The sequence below is a fragment of the Suricata suricatta genome, chromosome 5, assembly GCF_006229205.1.
Source record: "Suricata suricatta isolate VVHF042 chromosome 5, meerkat_22Aug2017_6uvM2_HiC, whole genome shotgun sequence".
Lineage (NCBI taxonomy): Eukaryota > Metazoa > Chordata > Mammalia > Carnivora > Herpestidae > Suricata > Suricata suricatta.
The window spans coordinates 110990592-111009884 of record NC_043704.1 but is presented as its reverse complement, the minus strand read 5'-3'; the positions used below and the strand labels follow the sequence as shown (position 1 = coordinate 111009884).

The 19293-nt window shown below is 40.2% G+C and overlaps 1 protein-coding gene across 1 annotated transcript in view; it reads left to right on the top strand.

Moving 5' to 3' along the window:
* Window positions 1-19293, top strand: part of MED12L (mediator complex subunit 12L) — a 320540-nt gene that overhangs the window by 22376 nt on the left and 278871 nt on the right. Inside the window, exons 3-4 of the mRNA XM_029940033.1 lie at window positions 8887-8991; window positions 15425-15616. Coding sequence (XP_029795893.1) covers window positions 8887-8991; window positions 15425-15616 — 297 coding nt within the window. The remainder of the gene's footprint in view (window positions 1-8886; window positions 8992-15424; window positions 15617-19293) is intronic.

Here is a 19293-nt window from a genome sequence, read left to right as displayed (position 1 = left end):
TTAATTATCATTTAATAAAATTTGATATGGTTGGATTTAGATATCCCATTTTGTATTTGATTTTTTTCTGTGTCTCCTTTCTTTTGGATTATTAAACATTTCTTCTAATTTACCTATTGATGTTTTAGTTATACCACTTTACATGGTGTTTTTTTTGTTTTTGGTGTGTGCGTGAGTGATTGCTTTAGGAAGTACAATACACATCCCTAACTTTTCACAGTCTTAGAGTTAACATTGTATCACTGTGTGCAGAATGTCGATCTTACCATTATGAGGTCCTCCTCTTAGTTAATTTCTACTTCTCAGAACTCAGTTCCAAGACCACTTCCTCAGGGAATTCTTGCCTGACTTTTCAGCCTGTGAAGCCGCTGTAGTGTGTGTCATGAGCAGGTGAGGATTCTCCTTGGGGCATTTATCACTTGTAATTTCCTCAATTTGGGACCCCAGTACTTAGCTCAGTGCTGTAGATTTATTTATTTGTTGATTGAATGAAGGGGAGCCCTGTGTTGTGGTTTGAAGAAGGCAAAAGATTTCACAGTAATGTACTCCAGGGGATGGGAATGGCATTATGTAAGGCTTAGAGGCTGAAAAGATGATGTATGTGGGAAGGAATATAATAGTCAAGTAGATTAAATGACTTAAAATATAAAAATAAAATAGAGCTCTAAGTTTTTCTAACAGTAGCCACCATTTATAGAGCACTTAATATGGGCCAGGCACTGTGCTAAACTCTTTGTACATTTTATCTTATATAACCTCAACCCTGTGAGTTATTCTTGCCTCATTTCAAACAAAGCAACTGAGGTACAGAGAGGTCGCTTACCTTGTTCCCAATCACAGGTAAGGGCTCTGCATTCCAACTCAAATCCGTGTGATATTGACGCTGAGGATGGAAGTGAGACCGAGAAGTGGAGCTTGATTGTTTAAGGCATTTAATGCCTGTGTGAGGTAATTGTGTTTTGATTTTGGGGCCAGAGTTAGGTGGAGAGAAGCCCCACGGATGCTCCTGTGGGTTTGTAGAATCTTGTGTTAGCTGCTTCTGTTCCTTAGCAGGAATAGAAGAAAAAAAGTGGAGAGCCTTCTGAGACTTGAATAGTGGAAGGCAGAAAAGAAAACTTGTTTTGGGAAGATTCTACAGGAGGCCATTGGGCAGGATGGATTCTGGTAAAAGTCTAGGCAGGAGGGGATGTATGTGAGAAGCAGTGGGCGGGGCCCACTGGGACAGCAGCCACATTTAGAGAGGGGACTGTGTATTTTAAAGGAAGGAATGAATGTGAGACATGTTTTGAGAAAAGTATGAGTGGAATTGATTAGAGATGAGGATAGAAAGATCAGTCTCCTTTCTTTTGGGCCATTTGTATCAGCTAACTCTGGGTGTTGCTTAAAGACTGTTAGGTATACCCATGCTGGAGATTATCACAGTCTCATTTCTCAGACTGGGATCTTCAGACACTCTCAGGCGTCTGAGAGAATGCTCTTTTCAGGAGAGTTGTATAAGGCTAGGAAAAATAGTTAGAAGGCTGTTTTTAAAATTTTTGTTTGTTTGGGTAAGACCATAGCAACAGAGTCTACCTGACTAGCTCGTAGAGGGATATTTTTTACTCCTGTGGCATTATCACTCCTGGTGGACATTTCTGCCCAGTTCACTGAACAGTCATTGAGTTAGTGTGTTCGATTGGGTAGGTGACTAAACAGGGCATGTCTGCACATATTCTGGGGGTGCCTGGGTGGCGCAGTCGGTTAAGCATCTGACTTCAACTCAGGTCATGATCTCACAGTTCATGGGTTTGAGCCCCGCATTGGGCTCTGTACTGACAGCTAGCTCAGAGCCTGGAGCCTGTCTTCAGATTCTATGTCTCCCTCTCTCTGTGACCCTCCCCTGCTCATGCTGGCTGGCTCTCTCTCTCTCTCTCTCTCTCTCTCTCTCTCTCTCTCTCAAATAAAAAAAAAAAAAAAAAAAAAAAAAAAAAAAAAAAAAAAAAAAAAAGACTGCTTTGAAAGTGACCCAAAAAAATAAGCTCATTCTATGAAGTTCAAGGTAAATGTGTGAGATTTATGGATGCATTTGGAGTTCACCCAAGGCCTTGAAGATCTGGTTTTTGTGTCAGTATAGAATACAAAAATACAGGGTGAATCCTGGTCTTCCGTGTGAACGTGGGACAATTTCTAGGATTTTGTTTCTGTTGTTTCTGGGTGCCTGTCTCCCTGAAATTGCTTTGAGGCTCATTATTTTAGGAGAAACCAGTGACAAGAGGTTGAGAGTGCACCTTTCTCCATGTTGAGACTACTTTCGGACCGGTTCTATGCAGAACCTGTTGAAATTCATATGGGCCTTGGTCTGATGGGCGGCTGCCATAGGCCTCCAGGTGAGGACTGTGAGTTTATATTCTTGGCCAGCATTGTCTTTTGGATGAGTACATATGAGGTCTCACACATGCATGTAGAATATTTTGCCCTTGATGCTCTTGATAAGAAATAAATGCATTTAAAACTCTGAATTCATGGTTGCCTCCCTCTCCCCAACAGATAACTACAAGTACTGCTCTTTTTTTTTTCTTTTATTCCCCATGTTGTACAATGTGAAATTTTTCAACCTTTGAATAAGGAGTCCTTTTACTGGAAAAGAGAAGCACTTCTGAACCAGTGCCCAGAATGTAGGCCTAAGAATGAGACCCTGATTAATGGCTGGGTGTGCCCCCAAGGTTTTGGGGATTTAGGTGTCTCACCTTTGCACATCGGCAAAGTAGCAGCTGATGTTTTTGTTTTAAATCATTGAGGAGGTGTAGCAGAACAAGTTTAAATCTCAGTAAGAACCATTGTTAGAATTTTGGTGGTTTCCTTCTTATTTAGAAAAATCTCTGAAGAGGTTCAAGGCTAGTGCAAGAGGCTGGGGGTATTTGTGTCCCATACAGATTTTGGCCTGGGGATTGTAGAGGCATGCATTTCCAAAATCTGGACTCTTGCTCTTCTGTTTTTTCCTGATTAGATTTGACAAAGGCGGGGTGCCTGGGTGGCTCCTCAATCGGTTGAGTGTCCAGCTTCAGCTCAGGTCATGATCTCGCGGTTCGTGGGTTTGAGTCCCGCGTCGGGCTCTGTGCTGACAGCTAGCTCAGAGCCTGGAGCCTGCTTTGGATCCTGTGTTTCCCTCTCTCTCTGACCCTCCCCCTCTCATGCGCTCTCTCTCTCTCTCTCTCTCTCTCTCAAAAATGAATGAAACATTAGAAAAAAAAAATTAAAAAGATTTGGCAAGGACTTCAGAGCAAAGCATCATACTAATTTGTTGCTGAGTTCTTGTAACACACATTACTTCTTGTTCTGTCTCTTCTTGGTTCCTAATGGCATTAAGTATCCATGTCCTAGCCCATTTTCCTCAGTTGGAGTCTGCAGACATTCTCAGGTCAGAGAGAATATTTTTTCTCTAAAGAGGTGTGTTGGTACATGAGCGGAGTTTGAGAAATACTGGCTAAACAACAATAAACACTCTGGAATTTGAAACTGACTTTTAACTCATTGTTTAAATTTTTGCCATTGACTTTCAAGCTTTTCAGAAACTTTAGGAAGTAAACTACCAGGGTGCCTATTTGGTTGTTGTCATGCTTTACTCCCTTTTACTTAGTTTTACTCCCTTTCCCTTAGTTTCTCTATTAAGGGGACCTAAGATTTTCTGTCAGTAAACCTTAAACACAAGTGAGTTTCAAAGCTTCTGTTTTGGCTGTATGCATCCTGATGTAATGAGTATACAGTGATCTTGGTGTTTTTATTTGTTTTGGGTCTGAGAGCCACCAAAGAGTAAAATAGAAAATTTAATGCACTGGTTTCTTTCCAGCATATGTGTGTGTGTGTGTGTGTGTGTGTGTGTGTGTATAGCTTTGTATTTACATCTTTGTAATAGGACAAGGGAGATGTGGCAGAGAATTCTGACCAGTCTTTTTTGGACATACAGGCTCCTCCTGATGGTGAGTGCAGCATCAATGGCTGGGCATGGGAGCCCTGGCTTTCTAGAAGGCCACAAACTCTAAATCTTTATGTCAGTGATTCTCAGTGTGTGGTCCCTAGATCTGCATCCTTCATAAGTTGTTAGAAATTCAGATTTTCAGGCCTCACCCCAGGCCTACTGAATTGGAAATTCTGGAAGTGGGGCCCAGGAAGCTGTGTTAAAACTTGTCAGATTCTGATGTACGCAGATGTTTAAGAACCACTTCTTCAGGCCAGGGTCTTTTTAGCTTCCAAAATATACATTTTGTACATCTGAGTGCTTACTGGAGCTCCAGCTTAGCACTCTTCTGAACCAGAAATAGGACAAAAACAGCAGTAATACTATTTGCTGCCCATTTCATATAGTATGGTGGTCAGAAACTGTGCATTCTTTGGAATTCTTTACCACTGTGTGAGCTTGGGCTAGTTCGTTAACCTCTCTGCTTTCTTTCCTTCAACTGGGATGTGGAGATAATAGTGGAAACTATTCTCTCTCTCTCTCAGCTGAGAGACAGGAAGGTCCCAAAGGTTGTTAGAGCCGCTCTTACATGGAGCTGCAGGTTCCAGTTTGGACAGGTGGATTGCAGGCTCTGGGCTCTCGCCCACTGCTCTCTTGTGTGCCTTTCCATTTAGTCGTCCTCCTCCAGAATTGCCTCCACCTGTAGCCCCATCTCCCAGCGCTAGGAAGGTGGGTAGAGACCTGGAACAGGACAGTCCCTTGTGGTGGTGTCACAGCAGGGGCTGGGCTCTTGCTGACATCTCACAACATGAAGCTCAGTGTTTCTGAGGCCCAGAGACTCCAAGTCCCCTTTTCAGAAGCAGGCCTCTAAAGGGTAAAGGCATCCCTTCTCTGCCTTTGGTCCTCAGGGGAAGTGCTGGTTGTTGCTATGTTTGGAGAGCTGTGACCATTTCGTGGACAGGGCCAGGCGTGCTAGATATCCTTAATGTGGACAGCTGGGCTCAAGGGATGGCTGCATCCCAGTGGGCTTCAGATATGCCTCTGGACCATCTAAGTCTTGTTTTTTCCCCCTCTTTATTCCAGGTGGGACTCTGTTTACACATGATCTCAAAGTTTTTGTTGTTGTTGTTGCATGATTTACTATACATTAACATTTAATATACCCTGAACTTCTGAGGTAACATTGCATTTTAATTAATTATTATTATTTAATTATTAATTTTAATAAATGTGGAGATTTTGTTTTATTAGTTTGAAACCTTACCAAGAGTTTTCACTGATTCAGAACTGTGGTATCATGCTATTCCTGACCATTTGAAATGGCAATAGAACATGTGTGATGTCTACATTTGTACTTACTGCATTGTAGGGATTCTAGGTATGGGAACAAATACAACAATTTATTCATGACTCCGAGGGCCCCATTTAAAGTGCCCATCAACTACCTGGGAATTTGTTGCAATGCAGATGTGATGGGGGTTTTGTATTTGCATTGTGATTGGGATTTCTTTCTTTTTTTTTTAATTTTTTTTTATTTTGAAAGACAGTGCATGTGTGCAAGCAGGGAGAGAGAGGAAGAGAGTGAGTCCCAAGCAGGCTCTGAACTGTCAGAGCTGTCAGAGTAGAGTCTGATGTGGGGCTTGAACCCACAAACGGAGATCATGACCTGATTTTAAACCATGAGTCAGACGCTTAACCGATTGAGCCACTGAGGCACCCTGATCTTTTTTTTTTTTTTAAGTTTATTTATTTTGAGAGAGAGACCATTTGCAGGAGGGACAGAGAGAGAGAGAGAGAGACAGACAGACAGACAGACAGAATTCCACGCAGATCCCCACCATTAGCATGAGTAGCCTGATGCAGGGCTCGAACCCACGAACCCACGAGATCATGATCCTGAGTCGAATTCAGAAGTTTCTCAGCCGCCTGAGCCACCCAGAGGCCGCTTTCCTTTTCCTTTCCTTTTTTAAAGTAGGCTCCATGCCCAGCATAGGGCTTGAACTCACGACCCTGAGATCAAGAGTCAGTCTACCATCTGAGCCAGCCAGGTGCACCTCACTTACTTAATTCAACGAACATTTATTGAATGGCTACGTGTGCTCTACTGTGCCAGGCACTGCTCTGTGTGTTTGGCATGCATCTATGAACAAAATAAAGACCCTTGGTCCCATGGACCTTACCTGATGAGGGTGGACACAGACTGTACACATTATAAGTAAATGACAGGACATTTTAAGTGGTAAGTGCTATGTATTGTTGGGAGATTAGGGATGCTGGGGATGAAGAGGATAGGGTGAGCAGTTCCAATTTTAAGTAGGGTCATCTTATTTCTCATTGAGAATATGAAATGTGAGCAAAGCCTTGGGTGGTTATAGAGTTGACTGTGTGGATACCAGGGGAAGCAATGCAGGTGAGGGAACAGACCGTACAATGGCCCTGAGCCTTGAGGCCCTCCAGCAGGCCTGCTTGAGGAACCACAAGAAGACCAGTGTGGTTGGAGTTGAGTCAGCTAAGGCAAGTGTGGTGAGGAAGGACATCAGAAAGGTAATAGTGATAGGGACTTGTGGGACAACGTAGGGCTTTTGCTTATACTCAGAGTTGGGGAGTTAATGGAACTTTTGAGCAGGAGTAACATAGTCTTCCTTAAGTTTTAAAAAGCTTCCTGTGGCTTCTGTGTTGAAAAAGGCTTCCAGGGGGCAATAGTAGAAGCAAGAAGACCAGTTAGGAGTCATTGATGTGTCCAAGCATGAGATAATGGGGACCCTGGCTCGGAGAGGGCATTGGCGGTGATGAGAAGGGGTCGGATTCTGGATGTGTTTCTGTGCAACGTAGAATGCATGGTAAAATGTTCTCAGAACTCAAGGCTTCCAGCAGTATGTGTGTGGATCTTTGTGTGAGGAAAATCTGATGTGGTTGACAAGGAAGCAGCCACGGTTCCACGTTCTCTTCCTTCTGAGGACTGTGTGTGTGCATGCGCACGTGCGTATGTTTGCAGGACATCTCTCTCCAGGCTGGCAGTTAGCAGTCAAGTACGGTGAGCAGCTGAGTCGGTGTACCTTTAGACTAGAACATGAAGCAGCCCTAAATGGAACTAACTGGTCCTGAAAGCCTCACACATTTCCTCTTGATTAAGCCAGACATGTTTCTAGTAGAAACATATGCTGTTACTCACTTAATGTTTCTTGTAATACTCTGATGGTAAATCAAAGATAAAAATTCAATTTTCTCATCCCACTTCCATTCTGATCCCATTTGTCCCCCGTCTTTCTTAGACTCTGAGATGATAAGAAGTTTTGTTAGCGCACTCGCTTTAAGTTGACTGACACCGTTCCAACTTAAACTATGCATTGTGTAGTTTTGCCCTAGATTTTCAAATAGTTAATTTGAAAAAGTGGGAGCAGTTTGAGACTCAGTGTTGAAATGTGTATGCAACTCATTTTCTGTCAGGTCACGATTTCAGTGACCTTCGTGCTTGGAGGAGACTTGATTATCAGAGCTAAACTTCCTGTAGCGGGGTCTTTTGAAAGCTTGCCAACTCAGTGGCTTGCCAAGATGTTAGGTAGGGCACACACACAATTAAGTAAAGTTACATGGCATGTCTCCAGGAGACCTCGCCTCTCAGCCAGGCTGACCTTTCAGGTGCTTATATGTCATAAACTATCTCATCCTAAGGTTTCCTGCTTAATCACAGTACTGACTTTGATCAGTTGGGTTTTTTTTTCTCTTTTCATTTTACACTTACAGCAATTACTTATGGAATATATGTTAAGTATATGTTCTCATTTTTGTGCTATGGCTAGCATTACCCCAACAGTTACTAAGAACTTTTCTTGGCTTAGAGTGAGGGAAACAGAAGGTAGCTTGATTTACGCAAACTTCTCCCCTTTACTCTTGCAAGTCTATATTTTCAGAACTCTGAGTTAGTTTTAACCACAGCTCAGTGATTTGTGCTGGATAAGGTGGTGGTTGTATTCTCCTCTTCCTCCTCTCCTTCTTTCCTTTCTTCCTTCCTTCCTTCCTTAGCCTTGGGCTATTTCTGATGTGACCTGGGGAAGAATAGGTTTCCTATATCTAGTAGGAGATGTTTTTAAGCAGACTATGAATTGTAGCTACGTATTTTTAGACCACATTTTCATATGGCATTTGTACTTTGGTGGCAGGGAGTCATGGAAATTTCTCTTCCTGGTTTTGGGTTGAGAAGACAGCATTTCACTGCTGGCTCTGTCCAGTTACTGTGCTAGCTTAGGGAGCCTCATTCTTCTCATTTATAAATGGGCATGAAGATACATGCCTACCATTTACCTTAGAATTGGTAAATATCATCACGTGAGCCAAGATGTACCGAAGAATTTTGCAAGCCCTAAACTTCCCTTCAGATGTTGCTGGTCATGGTGCTGTGTTTATTACAAAGCTTGTGCCTATGAACTGTACATTTCTGTCTTTTTTTTTTTTTTTTTTTTACATTTCTGTCTTTAACTTGCTGTGGGGTCTTAGGTAAGTGGAGTGAGCCATTTTTCTTGAACATAAAATAGGGATGTGAATAGGGGCTAGCTGGGAAGGGAGAACTCAACTACAGAGTTTCTAGAAACAGTTCAGTGTACCAGTGCTATGATTTTATGTTTCTGCATGTGGGGATGATTTTTGCTCATTTCTTTTCCCAACTTGTTAAAAAAATTTAAACTTACTGAAAATTAAGAGAATAGTATCATGAAACCTACATACCCTCTACCTAAAGTTAATAGTTGTTAATATTTTGCCACATTTATACTTTATCACTGTCTGTATATTTGTGTATTGGTTTTAAACTTTGAATTTCTGCTCTCTGTCTCTGGTGTGTGTTCCAACAGTTCTCTTTTCCAGACTATAGTGTAGTCGGCCATTAGGCTGCAGTATATCGGGTTACGTTGGAGTTTTTATGTCCTTCTGATTAATTGATACTTTTTCTTGACCAGGATGAACTTACTGCTGTGAATGTAAAACAAGGCTTCAACAATCAGCCAGCCTTTACTGGAGATGAACATGGCTCGGCCAGAAACATTGTAATTAACCCATCAAAGGTAATGCAAATTATCTGTTTCCTAAAACTTCTGAAAAAGTGAGTGTGACACGCTTGGTAGTTAATGTTGATACATTAGTGTTATTTAAACCACAATCCATATTCAGGATTCCCCAGGGTGTCTTGTATACTGTCCTGTTCTAGGACCTAGTCGGGATTGGTGCATGGATTGCTTTTGGTTGTCCTGTCTCTTCAATCTGTTGTAACCTAGTACAGGATTGCTCTCCACCTTTTCTCATGGTGGTGGGTTTTTTTGGGGGGGGGTGGGGAGGGTGGGGAAGGGCTTTCAGAGCTGCCATTTTAGAAGAGTGCAGTCCAGGGGCACCTGGGTGGCTCAGTAGGTTGAGCGTCATACTTCGGCTCAGGTCATGATCTCAGTTTGTGAGTTCGAGCCCTGTATGGGGCTTGCTGCTCTCAGCACAGAGCAGACTTCAAATCTTCTGCCCCCTCTCTCAGTTCCTCCCTCACTTGTGCTCTCTCAAAAATAAGTAAAACATTAATAAAAACTTATATAAAACTGAAGATTGTAGTCCAGTTAATTTGTCTTATATTCTAGTCCAATATCTAGATTTGTCTGATTGTTTCTCATGATAAGATTCGGGTTGAATCTTTTTGGTAAGAAGACTATGTTTGTATATCAGAAGACATGCAATGCCAGTTTGCTCTATTATTGGTTATACTGAGTTTGAGAACCAAAGGTGATGTCTTCTCTTTATATCGTAAAAGTGGTTTTCTTTTCTTTGTAGTAATTTCTTTACGGTGATACTTTGAGACCAAATGAGTATGCTGTGCTTCAATAAAATTTCATCGTGTGATTTTATCAGTTGATGATGCTTGCTGAATGATTTATTTTGCTGGTGGTTGCAAAATGCAGGTTTTCTGATTGTCATTTCTCCTACATTTATTACCATTCTTGTGTAAAAGGATATCTCATTTTAAAATTTATTTTTATTTATAATAATTATTATTATTTTTTTTCTTTCCATAATATTTTATTGTCAAATTGTTTTCCATACAACACCCAGTGCTCTTCCCCTCAAATTATTATTTTTAATGTTTACTTTTGAGGGAGAGAGAGCAGGGTTGGGCAGGGAGAGAGGGGGGACAGAGGATCCAAAGTGGGCTCTTTGCTGACAGAGTGGTGGGGAGCTCAAACTCACAAAACTGTGAGATCATGACCTAAGTTAATGTCAGACCCCAAATCGGTGCTCAAAACTGAGCCACCCAGGCACCCTGCCCCTTATTTATTTCATTTTTTAAAGTACGCTCCATGCCCAACATGGGACTTCAACTCACCACCCTGAGATTAAGTGTGGCAGGCACTGCCAACTGAGCCAGCCAGGAGCCCAAAACACTTCCGTTTTTCTTTCTTTTCTTCTCTTCTCTTGTTTTCTCTTTTCTCTTTCTTTTCTTCCTTCCTTCCTTTCTTTCTTTTTCTTTCTTTCTCTTTCTGTCTTTCTGACTTTCTTCCTCCACACCCAGCATGGGCTCTACCTCATCACGATCAAGAGTTGTACTCTCCACCCACTGAGCCAGCCAGGGGCCCTGACACCCCATATTTTAGTATCACTTTGAACCTTGGACTCTTTAAAATTTGATGTGTCCTCTTTTCTCATTTTGATGTTTAAATTGTCCTCACTTGGTTGGAGGGGGGGACCTTTAACCTCTTTGGGTGCTTCTGACACTCCCATCATTCTTTGAGGCTTCTGCACTTTTGATACAATAACATATTTTAGGTTCATGTTTTTTCTGTGCCCCAGCCCAGATCTGGATGCTTGGCATGCTGATTGCTACTAGAGTAGATCATTTCAGTGGACAGAGATGGAAACCAACATATAGATTTGTTTCTTCTCTTTCCTTTTTCTTTCCTTCCTTGCATCTATCCACCGGTTCTTACACAATACACAGCGTTTTTCTTCCTTTCTCTTACATCTTTGTATCTCCCTTCTCCCAAAATGAGAACCCTGGCTTTCAGTAAATTCAATGTATTTATTTACTCTGTCTTAAAATACAAATAAAAAGGTTCTAGAATAGACTATACTATAGAATAGACTATTCCAACAACAAAGTTACTATGTAAAATTTATAATTTTCCTGTAATACTTTTTGTCCTTAGACTAATTTTCATTAAGTGTATGTAGTCAATGTTGTCATAAAAGTTTTTTTTTTTAAAGTAAAAAAATGTTTTTATTTGTTTTTGAGAGAAAGGGAGAGAGCGCGTGCGCGTGCACGCACAGCGAGCACGAGCAGGGGAGGGGCTGAGGGAGAGAGGGAGACACAGAATCTGAAGCAGGCTCCAGTCTCTGAGCTGTCAGCACAGAGCCTGATGCACGTCTTGAACTCAAGAACTGTGAACCTGAGCTGAATTCAGACACTGAACTGAACTGACTGAGCCACCCCCAGGTGCCTCCAAAATTTCTTGAATTAAAATTTTTCCTGTGTTGTTATGTTAACAATTACATATATGGGTAGAATTATTTGTTTCTATTTGTATTTTTTTAAAGTTTGCTTTTATCACTTTTTGTGTTGTTTTTATTTTCTGAATATTGAAATACTTGTATTAAATTGAAAGCACCATACATACAAATTAAAAGAAGTCAAACATACAAATATATTTCCTCCTTCTTCCCCGGAGATAACGTTAGAGGTTTGTGTATCATTCAAGATCTCTTTATGTTTGCACATGTACACATATACACATGTAACTGACAGTTTGCTAATCAGCTGAAATATTTAAACAGTATGAAAGAAAACAGAAGCATTTTCTACAGATAGTCCCATCAACCAACAGTGTTTTTAGTTTTGTCTTTTTCCAATCTTCATACGCTTTTACCAGTACAGCCATGATTATGTATGTGTTGCAATAGGCATTTTAAAAAAATTGTGGTAAAAGAAACCTAAACATTTTAACATTTTAAGATGTACGGTCCTTTAGCATTAAGTGCATTTACACTGTTGTGTAACTGTCCTCACCATTCACCTCGAGAATTTTTTTGTCTTCCTTATGTTTTTTAAAAAAGTAACATTATTTGGTATATACTTTTTCTTGAGTCTGAAATATTCATATTAATAATTATTGATGGACAGATAACGAACATTCCATTGTTTATGTTCTATAATGACCTGAAACTGCTAGCATTCAGCAATTAGCCTGTTGCTAATTTCCTTTTTTTTTTTTTTTTTTAACACGGATTATTTATTTATTTATTTAGCGCATGGGCGGGGAGGGGCAGAGAGAAGGAGAGACAGAATCCCAAGCAAGCAGGCAGGCTCCATGCCATCAGCCAGAGCCAGATGCGAGGCTCAAACTCACAAACTGTGAGATCATGACCTAACCTGAGATCACGAGGTGGACGCTTACCCGACTCCGCCACCCAGGCGCCCCAGCCTGCTGCCAGTTTTTTATGGTTATTTATGAAGAGGTTGTAGTCATATTTGAACATCTAGCTTTTGTGGTTTAGGGTAAATTCCCAGAAGCATATCACTTGGGTAGAAGGTGTATTAGTCTCTTTGGGACATCACAACAAAGTACCACAAACTGGGTGGCCTAAACCACAGAAATGTGATTTTTCTGACAATATTTATTTTCTCACTGTTGAGGGGTCTGGTAGTCCAAGGTCAGGGTGTCAGTAGGTCTGGTTCTTCTGAGGCCTCTCTCCTTGGCTTGTGCAGGGCTCACATGGTCTTTTCTCTGTGCACGTATGTCTGGTGTTTCTTCTCCTTCTTACAAGGACACCAGTCCATTGGATTAGACCCCACCATTAAGACTTCATTTGACTTTAAGTGCTTTAAAGTCCTTGTCTCCAAATACAATCAGATTGGGGATTAGGGCTTCAACACTTTGAATTTTGGGGCAACATAATTCAGTCTGTAACAGAAAGTATGAATGCTGTGTGTCTTTGATAGAAACTGCCAAATTGTTCTGTTGTATCAACTTTTGTGTCAATTTAAATAACTGAATAAATGGAAATAACATCCATTACAACTTCTGCTGCTATCAGCCCTTCCTATGAGATTTGCTCAAGGATTCAAACCTTCTGAAGGGAATTTGATCTTATAAATATGGAATACATGAACTATACTGTAGTCCCTATACTTTTTTCCATTTTCTTATAAAATGAATTACTTTCAAAATAGCTTTGGGTGGATGGAAACAAGTTTTAAATTAAACTTTATCTGTCCTACCTTGTCTGATGGAGTGCAAATTGGTATAAAGCTTATGGAGGGCAATTTAACACTGCTGATTAAAATTGCAGAATCATACAATCTGAATTCTGGAAGTTTATCTGGAATCTGTAGGTGTACCTGTGTGAAATGACAAATAGGCTATTCATTTTAATGTGATCTGTCCTAGCAGAAGTTTGGGAAAAATACTAAATGTCCACCAACAGGGGCTTGACTGAATAAAATGTCAAGTCAAGTACAGTGCATCATTTGTAAAAATGAATGAGAAATTCTCCATATTACATATGTGGAAGGCTCTTAGACGTGTACTAAATAACATATTCATGTTGCTTCATGTGTAATAGCCTATAGAAACCCTGGAAAGACATATGAAACTAAGCAAAGTGATTACTTGGAGGTAGGCGTTGGGACTTGAGAATGAGGCTCTTTGCTTGTTTAGGTTTCGAATAATGTGAATATAAAACTATGTGCACATTCATTTTTATTTTGTTTTTTTTCCCTCTTTTTAGGGAATTTTAACAGTTTACAATATGCAGTTGTTCACAAGGTTTGTTAGGATGTAAGACGTAAAACACACATAGAGTCACATGTTCCATTGTTATTAAATACATAGAGTATGGTTATAAAACAGATTGCTGACTAGTTTTTAAAAACATTTTGATACCTTTGTTTATTTTGATTAAATATTCATACATAATTGCAAGTAGGAGACCTTTTAAATATGAAACAATCTGTGTAAGTGGGTGTTTTAAAGTTCTTAAATATCAAACAGATATTGATGGAGAAATTTAAAAATAAACAATTAAAAAACAAAACAAAAAAATAAAAATAATTTGCTACAATTGGTTGCTTGTATCTAAACTACTCTAATTGCTATATATTTGGACTTCCTTTATTTTGTTTGAACATTCTGCAAACATTCTTAAAACATACCGTGAAGTTTGTTTAAAGAAAAAAAAAGGAAAGCTCAGATTTTTTCTAATTATTCTAAGTTTTTATTACCATATTATATCAACACACCAAAATAGACTTTTTTTTTTTTTTTATCATCCATAAGTCACAAGGATCAAGGAATGGCAGTTCACATTAAGAGAAAGCATACCAGCTGGAGGCCTGGGTGGTGCAGTGGTTACGTGTGGGGTTCTATGTTGACTTAGGTCATGATCTCATGGTTGTGAGATCTAGCCCTGAGGAGAGCTCACTTAGATTCTCTCTCTCTCCTCCCTCCTCCCCTCCCATCCTCTTTCCATCCCTCCCTCTACCTCTCTCCCTTGCTCTTTCTCTAAGAACATAAAACTTAAAAATTAAAAAACAGTGTAGACTGATTCTTGACTCATGAGCATTAACCAAGGCAGTGAGTTTTATTTTTCTTGAGTAGGGTAGGTATTTTATTGTGATCATTGTTTCCACCGTCTGCTAACCTTACTAGAGATATTTACTAGAAATTGTTGCTTGTATTTTACTATGAAAGAACTCCCAGGGAACGAAATAGGATGGAAATTCCAACAAGTTTTCTGTGAACTTACTTGGTTTTTAGGAATCCATCCCTTTCCTGCCTGTGCCTTTCTTCTTCTTTTGGCCTCTTTTAGTCTGGTTAGTAAGAAATGCCAGTCATTCACAGAAACTCCCTTTGCTACTTTATTCTATTCAGAATAGGTAACAATAGCTTTATCTTGAAATACTTGTACTCCTAAAATTGGTGGCCCAGTCAAAAATGTTGAATACTTAATTTAATTGAACCTTTTGTAATTTTCCTCTTAAACAAAGTTTTCTTATTTCTTTTCTTAGAAAACACTGAGTGTAAATAGTTTCCTTTCCAGGAATGTATACTGTTAAGATTAAACAAGAAAAAGAATGCTTACTCTGTGATTACGGGGCTTTCTGCTCTTGTACACAACACCTCTCAGGAAAAATATTCTCTTCCAAATTTGTGTGTAGTATGAAAAAGAAGTACAGCTGAAGATTAAAGCAGAGCCCATTGTCTTGAAATTTATTCAGGATGTAATTAATTTCATCTTATCGGAGATTTTCAAAGGCTCTTCTTTTTTCCTTGAACCAATAATGGAACAAAGGTGCTGTGGAAGTTTTTGCATTATGTTAGTATAAGGAAGTCACATTTTAAATTGCCATTTTATTTTCTGACGGGCTGTTTGAAGATATTCTCATAAAACAAATAAAAGATGAATATACGTTACTAACATATTTGTTTATGGTAATCAAACTTTTTCTTTTTTTTCTCGTTTCCACAGATTGCAGCTTATTTCAGCAGCATATTAGCTGAGAAACTGAAGCTTAACACTTTCCAGGACACCGGAAAGAAGAAACCACAAGTTAATGCTAAAGATAATTACTGGCTGGTTACTGCTCGATCCCAGAGTGCAATTCATAGTTGGTTTTCTGATTTAGCAGGAAATAAACCACTTGCTATTTTGGCAAAAAAGGTATAAGTATTTCTTAACGTTGCTATAATTGTGGTCTTCTAGAAATCACGATGTTGGAACTAATGTTCAAGTATATATTTGTTCCCTGAAACTCGAGGCCTCACTGACGGGTATAGTGCGGCAGGTGCTGCACATATGCTGTTTGTCCCTTTGCTGTGATGGCTTGTGCTGCTAGGACGTCTTGACCTAATCGTTCCACACGGGAAGCAGTTTCTGTGGACTTTAGGTGGACAAGTTTTTAAAACCGAGAACAGACCCTAAGAATTCATTAATTTCCAGTATTTTTTCCATTTTCTTAGGCCAGGTTGCCCAAAATATGTTATACAGAAATTCTTGCTTTGATGTTATTTCCTTGTCTTGAAAAGTTCTGATCCAAACTCTTGAAGTGATCTCCTTCTTAACAAGTATGCTAGTGATTCTGTGTATGCTTGAAAAACTTCTTTGAAAAAGTTTTAGAGCAGAATGAGCAGGCTCATTTATAGCTTCTACTCTTTGGGGGGGATGGGATGTGGAAAGCGAGGCTTCTTTTAAAATCTTTGCCATTGATCGTTTTTCCTCAAGTGTTCAACAATCTCGTGGTACAAATTCTATAAAATGTCTTTTGAAATTTAGAGGCGTTCTACCCTACCTCTTAGTCGATCTCTGGCTTCTGGCACACCCTCCCACCTGTCTTCCTCAGCTTGCCTGATGCCCTTTAGGTTTAGGGGTGTCCACTTTGTGTCTTGATAATAAGTTTTCATTACTTGGTGTGGTGCAAGCCCATTGTGGAAGAGAGCTCTTTTTTGTATTTGCTTGCTTGTTTTCTAAAGCAACTCTTTGAAATTAGTGTCTGTCGCTCCCATTGGCTTTCTTTTGCCCTAGTGCAGCCACAGCATTGTGTTGCCTCTCACCTATTTTCGTGATTCAAAGCAACTGAAATCCTAGAAAAGCAGAACAGTCCACATAATTGCCCCTTGCTACTCAGGTTATGCCTGTCTCCTCACCGGCTGAACTCTGTAGCATTTCTTTTCCAAGAGGGAACATTTACCATGTGAGCCTGCTATGACCTGTAAATTGTCTAAAAGCCCCATCAGTCAAAGGGCAGCCTTCAATATTTGATGGCTTTCGACCAATAATTCATACCCTCCATGTTGGGTAGTACCTTCAGTTCCCATGTAGCCAGCCTGACATCTTTCGTTTTAGATTTTCCTTTTTAAATAAGTGTTTAGAATTTCCTTTTTTCTGGACATTTCCTGAAACCAAACACTGGTGAGGAATTGATGTCCTTGTTTGAGGGGTGTAGCTAGTGGTTTCTCATCTTCTAGGAGGGAGATGAAGTACAGTGCAGTGTATTAGCCATTGTTCTTCTCTCTTTATTTGGAGCTGCCTCTGGCCAAGTCAGGTGTTCCTCAGGTAAGCCCTGACTTTAATTCTTCCTGAAGATAAACACGTTGTCTTTATAAAGCCATTAACTATGCCTTGAAGTAGCCATTTCTTGGGCATTTGAGGAGCCCCTCTCTACTCCTCCCTTCCTCAGCATATCACCCTGTTAAGAAGGCAAAAAGCTCTTTCAGAATTGGGTGTAAGATTGCATTCTTTGCATGTTCTTCCTATTAGAAAGTTCAAATACTTCTTTGATTTCTGGTATTTGTGAGACAGTTTAATGCAGAAGACTTAATTTTCCTGCTAAGATTTTGAGTCCTCTTCCAGCTCTGTTCTAGAGTTCAAAATGGTTTCCTGTATGAGATCAATCACGTTTCTGAACCTAGTTTTCTGTTAGGGTACGACTCTCCACATCCCCCATGCATTTAGCCACAGACAGGTAAAAAATGGCCTAAAAAGGGACTTTTACCTCAAATCACTGTCATAGCTAGACTTGGAAAAAGAGACTTCTGGCCTCTAGAGATATCCATCTGGCTCTTGAACAGTTAGTTCAGGCTTATTCCCTTCAGGTGACTTTGATTACTGTGGTCTTTGGAATTTCCTTTTGCCTCCACCTCCGCTGGTGAACAGAGGGAGTTGACAGTGACCTTTATCCAAGGGAGAGGCGATACAAGACGTAGAGCCCTTCTGTGGATGAAAACCCATCACGTGCTAGGTGTCTCCATTTTCTGTTAGTACTTAGATGCAGCTCTGGCCTGATTTAGAAATGAGACAGCTGCCCAGTATTTGCCTAGGTTCAGCTATAAGGTGAAGTCAGATGGTTTCTTTGCTGAAAATGGAATCCATGCCTGTAAGGAAGTCATACTCCAATCACTGTAAACAAAATTTCCTTCCTGAGTTGACCCAAACTATGAATTTGACAAAACCATCAGTACGTGTTTTCATCCTTAATTAAATAACCTTCTTCACATATGTTCTTCTGAATTTTAATTCCTTTGATTTGAGCCAACCACTTCTTACAAGGTTCTGCCAGTAGGGGCACTGAGCTGGAGGCAGGCCCTGGCTTGTTCCTGTGAAGACCTGTGGCTCAGCTTCGTTAGCTATTTCACCGGAACACTTAAGGTGCTCACATTTTTATTTTCCTACTGTAAGTTATTAAACAGAAATCCTTTAGGCATCTATAAAAGATGCTGTTAGTAATGTTCCTTTGGAGATGGTACATTTATTTTTTTTGCATTTGCCTGTTTTTTTAGACCTTGATCTTGTAATTTTCTGGTACATCCGGATGACAGGCAACTTGGCATTGACAACTAAAATTTAATTCTCTCAGACTATATGTTCAGTGAAAGGCAGAAGCTCAGGTCTTGCGCGGAACACACAAGCCTGTGCTTTTCTTGTCCATGGCTTAAACGGTAGTCTGTAAACCCAGAGTCTTGTGGTCCATGAATGATGGACATGCCTTGTAAGTGAAATTTTCAGGAAATTTTCTTGTTAAAATGTATCACTGTGGTCTGCAGAAAAGGAAGCCTTCCAGCTTTGGCTTGTAAGACTTTCATCTCCCTTTTAGGTAAGTTTGTGCAATGTACCTGCCTCTGGCATGGGGGTTATGTTTAAAGTCAGCACCCAGGGCAGGAACTGTCCATGACTACAAGTCTATTAAATTGCCCATGACATACAGTATATGGGCAGCTGCATCTCAGTGTCCAACCAGGCAGCTTTTCCTTCAGTTGGAGCAGCTTGAATGTTTCTTTGTTAAGAACCAGGTGTAATAGCTTGTTTTAAAGGGATGTGTACAAAAAATACTTCTCTTTTAATTCTAGGATCACGCTTTGTACCAAGTGTTTGAATAGTCAAATTTGTAACATACGAGCAATAAAAAAAATATCCACTGTCTAAAGGAGGACTTGACTAAGAGAAAAATGCCATGCTGTCAGAATCAGCTGCTTTGAAGTGTTGGTTTCCAGCACACAGTCAAGCAAGAGTTTGGGGCATAGACATCAGTGCTCTTGATATCTGTGGTTATAGTGTCCACGGCCCCCTTAGGAGAGGGTCAGGTCCATGGCTTGAAAATTCGTGGACTGGCATGGAGAAATCTTTGGAACTGGCAACAAAATAAAAACCATTCCAGTTTTGATACATGTAATCCTTTTACCTTACCCTTCTTAAAAAAAAATTATTTATTTTGAGAGACAGTGAGTGCACATGACCAAATGAGGAAGGGACAGAGAGAGAGAGAGAAGGAGAGAGAGAATCCCAAGCACATTCTGCACTGTAAGCACAGAGCCCATCTGGGGGCTTGTACTCGTAGACTGAGA